This window comes from Ursus maritimus, unplaced genomic scaffold (assembly GCF_017311325.1).
Source record: "Ursus maritimus isolate PB19 unplaced genomic scaffold, ASM1731132v1 scaffold_4, whole genome shotgun sequence".
Lineage (NCBI taxonomy): Eukaryota > Metazoa > Chordata > Mammalia > Carnivora > Ursidae > Ursus > Ursus maritimus.
The window spans coordinates 87,877,935-87,887,407 of record NW_024426552.1 but is presented as its reverse complement, the minus strand read 5'-3'; the positions used below and the strand labels follow the sequence as shown (position 1 = coordinate 87,887,407).

General features: G+C 40.8%; 1 protein-coding gene across 1 annotated transcript; it reads right to left on the bottom strand.

The window, feature by feature from the left end:
• Window positions 1-429: 429 nt before the first annotated feature.
• LOC103676203 (60S ribosomal protein L35-like) lies at window positions 430-1,209 on the bottom strand. Its single transcript, XM_040621739.1, has 2 exons — window positions 1,168-1,209; window positions 430-945 (listed from the first exon to the last, which is right to left on the bottom strand). Exons 1-2 carry the CDS (start codon window positions 1,207-1,209, stop codon window positions 430-432), a joined length of 558 nt encoding a protein of 185 aa, XP_040477673.1.
• Between the last annotated feature and the right edge of the window lie 8,264 nt (window positions 1,210-9,473).

The window sequence follows — 9,473 nt, the reverse complement described above, 5'->3', positions numbered from 1 at the left end:
TGACAGCCCGCAAAGTAACAGAGACTTCAGTCTTAACACCACAAAGCACTGCATTTAGTCCACAACCTCAAAGAACACGGAAACGAACTTTCTCCCACAACCCCCAAATGAAAATAGAGCAGGCCAACACTTTGGTTTCGGCTTTGCAAGGCCCTGAGCGGAGAATTCAGCCATGTCATGTTTGAGCTTCTGACCTACAAAACTGTGGTCCAACAAAAGGGTGCTACTTTAAGCTGCGAAACTTACGGTGATCTGTTTCACAGTAATAGAACTAAAATATTATTTTAATATTTTAAGACACTGATACATACTCACTTAGCCCAAAAGTGACTCTAGCCTGTGGTGATAGTATGACCCAATGAACATGAGTTCACTCCTCGGTGAGCCACAGAGAGACTATACCACGTGAGTTGTCCCACAGTGTAAACTTTATTTGCGGCAAATGAGATTAGGCGGAATAACTTCCAAAGCTGTGACTCCCCAGGGAAGGGTGAATCTAGGCTGAAGATTGAGGTAGGGCACTCTTTTATTTTTCTTTCTCAGTTTGTGTTTTATTGATGCTGGTGCTCGGGCCTTGACCATGTACTTGAACAGCGAGTATGGACGCTCCTTCCGCAGCTGCTGCTTGGTCTTCAGGTTTTCCTTGAGCTTATTCAGCCGGCGGCACGTGGCATGTGTCTTCGTGGGCCGCAGATCCAGGGGCTTAGACGTCTTACCCTTGTAGAATTTCCTGAGGTTCTCTTTCTGAGTCTGGTTGATGACGGTGAGAACACAGGCAACAGATCCGCACACAGCTGGGATCTTGGAGAGCTTGGAAGCCACACTGCCAACGTTGGTGACAAGTCGCTGGGACAGCTCCACCTTCGGGTCTTCCAGCTGCATAAGCAGCTCCTCCTTCTTCTTGCCGAAGGTCTGGAGGCTTCCTCTTGGCGGGGTCTGCGCAATCTGCCAACCTCACAGACTCGTATTTAGAAGCAGGCCCAAGGTCGAGCATGCGCCCTAAGGAAAAATGTTATACATACATTGCATGTTATGTAAGTGAGGCTAGCGGTCCTCCTGGGGCAGAGATTTTAGTAGTGTAATGAGAGGAAGGTCACTGTCAGTCATTCCAGAAGTCATTCCAAGTCTAACTGTGCAGGCACACTGGGGAACTTAGCTCAAACCGGCCTGGGTGGTCTGGGCCACCAGAGCTCTTCTCTGGGCAGTCATTACTACTTGCTGGGGGCGGGGGAGGTGGCAGTTTCAGTTCCATCACAATATGTTATGCCTGTAGGGTCTTTTGTTAAGAGATAAGCTGGAAAGAAGAGTTTGAAGAAAATGTGGGGCAAAGGTTGATGGGTGTAAGCGGGTGAGTGGTAAAGGTCGGTCTTGGGGCCTTGCTGGTGACAACTGGTTCTATCTGAATGCCGCCACCCTGAGGCACACTTGTACTTCCCTGAACTGCATATGAGTGAGACTGGGGTTATGACTCAGCAGATTTTACACATTGGAGTTAGGTTTATAAAATCACCAAGATGTGTTATGTCTAGGTTTAAAAAAAAAATTATTAAGAAATCCTTGGTAGGAAGAGCAGAATCCCAAAAAGTTCAAAATTCCTCCATCAGAAGTCATTTTTAAAAACTCCGGGCAAGTTTATATGTTACAGTCAACATTGTAAGGTAAATTATTATCTTAATCCCTCTTCCCAAAGGGGCATAAGGGCTTCATTGGAGTCAGTGGTCCAAGATCGTGCACTAAAGCTGCCAGCATCATGCCTCATTCTCAGGACAGTTCCTTTCCTCACCAAAGACAAGCTCATGAGTCCGTCTATTCAGCCAAAATAAATCAATTTTTTTCTCTTAATGTGTCCATAAGCAACTTCTACTTTCCATTATTTCTTGTGGTCATACAAGCAGTTCATTGACTATTTCCATAAATAGTTCCCACATGCCCATGCCTCCTTTAATGACTTTGTGATTCTAATAAAGTGATTAGAACTCCTTATCCCTGCTGTGGCCTCTGCTAAACAATGTGAAAATACCCCTCCTGCTGGGGTTGCCCCGCCAGCAAAATTCAAATGACCCACCAACAAGTACATCTGTTGTAATTTGACTTTCTTTGCCCTTGTTACTTTTTTCTACTATTCTATAAGACCTTTAAATTTTCCCCTTGAGGCTCTAGATTCCTTTTTAATTATTTATTTGTAGAGACTCGCTTCTACAAATAAAATCGGGTTTATTGGTCTTGTAGTTTTCCTCTATTGGAGTTTTAACCTGCCACTTGCTCTCTGAAACATCGCCGCGTGCCTAGCTAATATGTCTGCACGCATGACAGGGTCGTCCAATTCGCCTATTCATTGAATGTTCGATTATGGGTCCCAGATATCCTGACGAACATCTATACTGTTGTGATCTTGCTGAGGAGAAATGGAGCAGTGAACTCTGAAACACCCAGTCAGTAAGAGCTTGGCCAGTAGTTTTGCTAAACCCAGGAGGTAATTTACAGTGGCAGAACATTTAGACAAAAACTGTTGGAATGTTGTATTAATCTTCAGGAAATGTTAAAAACAAAACTGGGTTTAGTGGCAACATTTCTCTCTTTTGGACTTTCTCATTTATATATTACACACTGGCATAAGGGATACGTGGTCCTTTCCTGGTTTTGCCTTTAGCCTTGCCCTCCGGTGGCCGCACCCGGTCTTCCTTTGGGCAGGCAGCCCTTTTTCACTTGGTCTGGTTGGGACAATATTGAAACCTCTGATTCCAGGATACACCTGTGACCCATCCTGGCTAATGGAGGCTGCATTTCACTGACCACAGTGGGAAATTCACTGCCGTCATAGGCCAATAATTGTGTGGGGTTTTTATGAAACTGTTGGGAAAGATAAGCCGTCCTTTTCCCCTGGGGGTTTCCACGTGGGTTGAGAAACGTCTGAAGCCTCTATGGACCAAATGTGCTTTTAACATAGGAGAATCTGCCCAACAATGACAATAAAGCAGAACTGAGAAGAGAGAGTGGTTATTTCAGTGTCCTATCCTTTGAAACGCTGCACCTAGCCAAGCCTGAAGGTACACCACCCCCAGCCTTTTCAATTACTTGAGCCAATCAATTCCCTTTAATAGTTAAGCTCCTTTGGGCTGGGTTTTCAGAGTTGCAACTAAAAGAATCCTGCCTTATAGAAAAGGTCTCTTTCACAAAAGTTAAATTAATTCAAGACTCTACCCTTTGAATTTAGTAAAAATGACATTATAAAGCTAATTTATTGACTTAATAATTTTTGAATGGAATACAATCACACTCCCAAAATATACCTTTGGTGATCATTTTAAAGTCATAACCATTTACATAGTTTGAATTTTTCCAGTATTTAAAGGTATTTCAATGATATAATCTCATTAATTCTTACAATGTCCTTTTGAACTAGCCAGGGGACAGGTATGCTTATCTAATAATATAATAGTCCTGTTCTCTCTTGCACTTCATGACACATTTCAGTGAAGGTTGAATAACAAAGCACGAGGTCACCTAAGTAAGCACCTAGAGAAAACAGTAATTACTTACCCAATGGTGTAGGTAGGATATTGCTGTGGAAATCAGAATAAAGATTATAGCACAAATTCATCACCTGTGAGGGACTGTGTGGCCAATAGAACTTTTAATAATGTAGGTACATGGAGATAAAATTTACGTGGTACATATATGCATTTAATCGACACATTTTAGTGAAAGCACTTCTACTTCATTATATGTATATTATATGTAAGATAATTATATAATTCATAAATATAATAATATATTTAATAAATGGCTATTATGTATAAGTTCTTGTGAACTGTATATTTAAATATATAAAAATATAAAATTGAAATATGCTAAAAGTAAATTTTAGTGTTCCTTATATTTTTCCTCATTACATAAAAAGATTGTGGGGGTTTTTTTCTCGCAATAAAATAGTAGCTATTTAGACTCTTTAGTAAGGAAGATTGGGGTAGAAGATACCCACATTGCTGAATATTTTCCTTATTAAGATCTAAATTATATTTTAATTTGTCAATAATTTTTTTCCTAAAATATATTACACAACCCTGACAACTTAATTTGCTCTCAATAACTTAGTGGCCTCCTCATGAACATCCTTCTGGGTTATAAAATTTAAAATGCTTCTGGATTTACTAAAATATGTCAAATTATTTAAACCCAAGTGCTGTGCTTTATGAATTCATATGGCTGCTTTTGATAGTTTCCCATTTTTCTGAATTCTGTGGAATTTGTGCACTTTTCAATAAAACCTTTCTTATTTGAGTGGATTTGAGTGAGTTGCTATTCTTTATTAGATGTTTCTGCATGTGCTTTATAGTTCAGTAAAAGTTTGCTCAAGAAGATAAAAGTTAATTATCATATATGCCTTTATATTTGTATTGAACACCACTTTCCAAGCACATGTATTATCTTTCAAAAAGCACACGTATTATCTCATTTCATTCATTCAGTAATTGTTTATTTGTTTGTTTCTTTTCCGTCATCGTCAAGGTAGCAGGCAAGGGTCAGGGGATGCAGCACAGGTTAAAGTAGACATAATCCTGCTTCCATGGAGCTGATCGACAAGCCAACTTAACGCCCACCCATAACATTCCTGTGAGTTAGGTAGAGAAGGACTGATCTTCTGAATTTTGCTTGTTTGCTTGTTTGTTAAGATGGGAGACAATTAAGCATGCTTATAGGCTTTAGAGAAGAACCCATTTGAGAGGCAGCAGATGCAGTATGTGAGAAGGAGAGAAGGATTTAAAAGTGAGACCCCTGAGGAGGACAAGAGAAAGGAACCCAGAATGCAGGAGAAAGGAAGAAAAACTCTAGGAATTGTCAGGGGTCATATGCTGTTTGTTAGCAGAGCATGGAGTAGAACCAAGAACCTGACACTTCAACCACATTAAATCAAACTTCTTTTTATTGCTGCCTTCTAGAATGCCAACAAATCCCTTTTATACCTACATATGCATGTACACACACACAAACACACACACACACACACACACACACACACACATATACTTTAAATAATGAGCTTTGGTTCTATGTACATAGTTCATCATCATCTGTTGGTGATGTGTTGTATTTCCCTCAAATGAGGCATGCAGGACACATCCCATGGCTTAAAACTATGGTGGAGTTCTTTGCTTTCTCTGGCAGTGGGGAGAACTAGAATGGAAAAGAGGGAAATGTGAGAAGTGTGAGGAAAGGTCAGTAGAATAATGGCACTTACTGAAAATATGGGAGGAAATTCCTCTTTGGAACCCATTGATTTAGAGAGTGAATTTCTGAACACCTTGGGATTTGTCATCAAAAATGGTTTCTAGAAAAGCAAAGACCTGAGCAAGAGACATTGTCATGGGCCCTGGGGAAAAGATTCCTTTATGCATTCATCCAGGTTCTTCAAGAAGCAGACAAGATGAAACTAAATGTGGAAAAGATTTACAAGGGGGAGTGTTTATGAGAGAAAGTGAGGAGGAGTCTAGGGGAGCATGGAAGAGCCAAGAGACTGCAATGTAAGTCTGACTCTTGTAAAAGAGACAGGGAAGGAATGAAGGTCAAGTAGAAGAGGCTTAGATGAGGGTTCATTTCTAAAAACTTCAATAATGTCAATGAGGAATCCTCAAGTCAAAGCTGTCCATCAGACAAATCCCACATTGCTCAGGATTAAGCCTGCCTTAGTATCCTTGCTGTACTCAGTCAAGGGTTTGGAGCAGCCCCCAGAATGCTGCACTGTCTGTCATAAATGTGAAGCATTTGAGAGTACAGCAGTTGGGGTCCTACATGAATTATAGTCTCCCTAGTTAGAGACCTGAGATAGGCATTTTCATGGCCACAACACCTTACATATCCAGAACTTGCCATTTTGGATAAAAATGGCACAAGATTAATTTTGAGGATAATAGAGTCTGGAGATTTTTTTTTTAAGATTTTATTTATTTATTTGACAGAGAGAGACAGCCAGCGAGAGAGGGAACACAAGCAGGGGGAGTGGGAGAGGAAGAAGCAGGCTCCCAGCGGAGGAGCCTGATGCGGGGCTCGATCCCATAACGCCAGTATCACGCCCTGAGCCTAAGGCAGACGCTTAACAACTGCACCACCCAGGTGCCCCTGGAGATTTTTTAATATTGTAAATTGTCATCTGGACTCTGGGATGCCAGGAGATAGATAGATGATAGATAGATAGATAGATAGATAGATAGATAGATAGATGATAGATAGATAGATAGATAGATAGATAGATAGATAATAGATAGATCACTATTTTAGAGAGAGCTGTCTTCTGATCGGTGACATCGGGCAATAGCTTGAATCAAGTGAGGAAGTAATCCACTTTGGTATCTGTGAGGGAGCATTCTAGAGAGAGGGAAGAGTAGATGCACAGGTGATGAGGAGTGAGTATGATTGTCTTGCTCCAGGAAGAGCAGGGAAGCCAGCTGAGAGAGCGAGAGGGAGAGTAGAAGAAAATGAGATCAGGGAATTAGCTGGGGACCGGGTTCTGTAGGCCTGGATGCCATGGGAGAAGCTGTAGATTCATTCTCAGTTTATAGGAAGTCCCTGGAGAGCTTGGGGTAGAGAAGTTATTTGATCTGACTCATGTTGCTAAAGGAATCACTCTGATGACCAACTTTAAGTAGAAAGAAGTTCCAAAATCATGTTTTCTCAGCTTCTCAGGACTCATCTCCCTATATTAATCATGGTCTCAATCCTTAGTGTTGCCTTCTTCAAGGGCTTCTTTCCAATAGATGACACATTCAAATGGGGTAACTGAAAAACATTTAATGAAGGGATTATGCATGAGAACATGTGAAGGGTAAAGGGAAACCATCCAAAGAAAGTGATGCTTCCTATTCTCCACCCATGGGCCTGAAGGAGAAGGAAGAGGGGACAATTACCAGAAGGCAGGAAGTGAACCATCACTGTAGGAAAGTACCACCAGACAAAATCTGTGTACTGAGTTCTGCTAACGCATGACCCCAACAGAGAGGAAAGCAGAGCAGTAAATACCTTGAGCTCACTTCTGGACAACCTTTCGTCTTCTGCTGGTGCCTCCCATCCTTCAAACCTAATCAGAAGTAGAGGGCAAGAGAGCCCATTGATGCAGTTCATACATGCCAACCTCCTGATAGAACAGCCAGAGAAGGGTACGGAATGCATTTGCAGGGACACACAACAGTTAGTCTCTACAGAAATGCGAAGTATTTATCTTTGAAGAAAGTTATCTGAACACGGTGAATCCCATGTGCCTATATTGTCTTGTTATTCTCATCTCCTTCTCAGAGAAGCTTCTTGAATCTACTCCTTGTCACCACCTCTTGAATTCATCTTCTTTCTTCTGCTCACTTCCATCTGGATGCGTTCCCAGCACTCATTTGAAAGGGCTCTGTCCAAGGTTAGCACTAAAGTCCTGCTTGTCACTTCCAGCATTCTCAGTCTCTATTTTATCTGACCACTTTTCAGCATTTGATCATAATAATAATAACACACTTTTTCTTGAAGAGAATTTCCTATTGATCCCCTCTCTTCTCCATCTTATCCTTATTAGTTTCCTAGGGCCACCATCACAAAGTACCAAGAACTAGGTGGCTTAAAACGAAAGAAATTTATCCTCTTATGGTTCTGGAGGCTGAAAGTCTGAAATCAAGGTGTCAGCAGGGCTGTGCTTTCTCTGAAGGCTCTAAGAGAGAATGTTTCCTTGCCTCTCTCTAGCTTCCGGTGGTTGCTGGCAATCCTTGACATTCTTTGGTTTGTAGATGTACCACTCCAATCTCTGCTTCTGTTGTCACATGTTTTATATGTTTCTGTGTTTGTTTCCTCTTTTTAAACAGACACCAGTAGTACTCAATTTAGGGTCCATTCTAACTCAGTATAACCTCACCTTATCTTGATTATATCACTTTCACAAGTTCCAGGTGAACATGAATTTCAAGGGGACACTGTTCAACCCAGTACAGGCTCCTTTCTTAGATCTTCTTCCAAAGCATCCTCCCCCTAAAATATGCTTCCCCAGGGTTTCCCTCACCCTACTCCCTTATTCTGCACAGATTTCGATCACAAATGCCTACAAGGAAGCAAATATATAACAAAAATGAGTGATGTGGTTCTGTTATAAGGAAAACTAATGAATACCTTCATGATAAATAGCAACTGACCCTCAGTCCAAAGGGGGGACAGGTGGTGTGGCCTGTGTTTGATTGGATGAGCTTGTTCTATTCAAAAGGTGACATGCTAGTCAGACTCATCTGAGTGTTGTCATTCAGAAATGCAAGCTTGGTGTTGGATTTTTATATAAAATAAGTTAGAAAATGATTCCAAATAAATGAAAACAAACAACAAAAAAATACCAATATGTGGGGAAACAGCATTCAGAATTAACAAAAGCCATTTATGTGTCTGGCCTGTGGGGTCTGGTTTATAACCTCTATTCTATATACATTTCTCTGACGATGTCAAGGGTTACTTAGGATCAGCAGTAATTTGTTCTTTAGTCCACCTGTCTTTTTAGCTTTAGATGTGCAGAAAGAAATCGTAATGGACAGTTATGTTTGTCTACCCACAGGAATATCAAGCTTCTTTTGTCAAATATGAGTTCATTATGCCCCACCACTAACCTGACTCTCTCTCATGGTCTCTTTTCCAAAGAATGGTAGTCAGAATTCTGAGAGCCAACTCAGATTCCTCACTATCCCTTAGCATATCTATCTAGTATCTTAAAAATCTCTCAGATGAACGCCCCAAATCCTTGAAATGAATCTCCTTCTCTTCATCCTTACTGTCTTGATTTATGTCCTTTTCTAACAGCACCTTTATATTCTAAGTACTAAAATCCTTTTAAGTAAATATCTCAATCTTCATGGCAAGAGTATGATAGTGTCTTAGTTTAGCTTCTAAAATAGAGCACAAGAAAATCTTACGTAGAAAGCAGAGGTGAGGGAATGGGAAGGCAAAGCCAATATATGAGGTGCATTATTGTGATTGCTGCTATAAACAACAGAGCGGGAACACCTAAGGAATGAACAGAACGCCTCCAAGAAATGGCCACTCAAAATAGGAAAGGGTGACATGTTTGAGCAGGACTACTACCAGGGCAAGGTGAGTCTGAGCTCACATGAAACTATTAAGCACAGCTGCAGCTAAATCCAAAGTAAGCCAAGGGAAGGTGACAGAAAGCACCAAAGTCATCTGCTTCTCCATAAAGAAAGCTTTTTGAGAGACTGCAGAGTAACCAAGCTAGGATTTATATCCAGGTCTGACTCCAAACCCTGTACTTTTAATTACTATGTGCAAGAAGTTTCAGGCAACTTTAAAGTTAGAGGGCACAGTCCCCAAGACTATCCTCAATTTTGACAGCAATTGCAAGTTTCGGGGGGTTCCCAAAGCCATCCTTAGTTTCACTAAAATAACTCGTAAAACTCACTGAAATTTATTATACTCATGATTATAATTGAATACAGGGAAAGTATAGA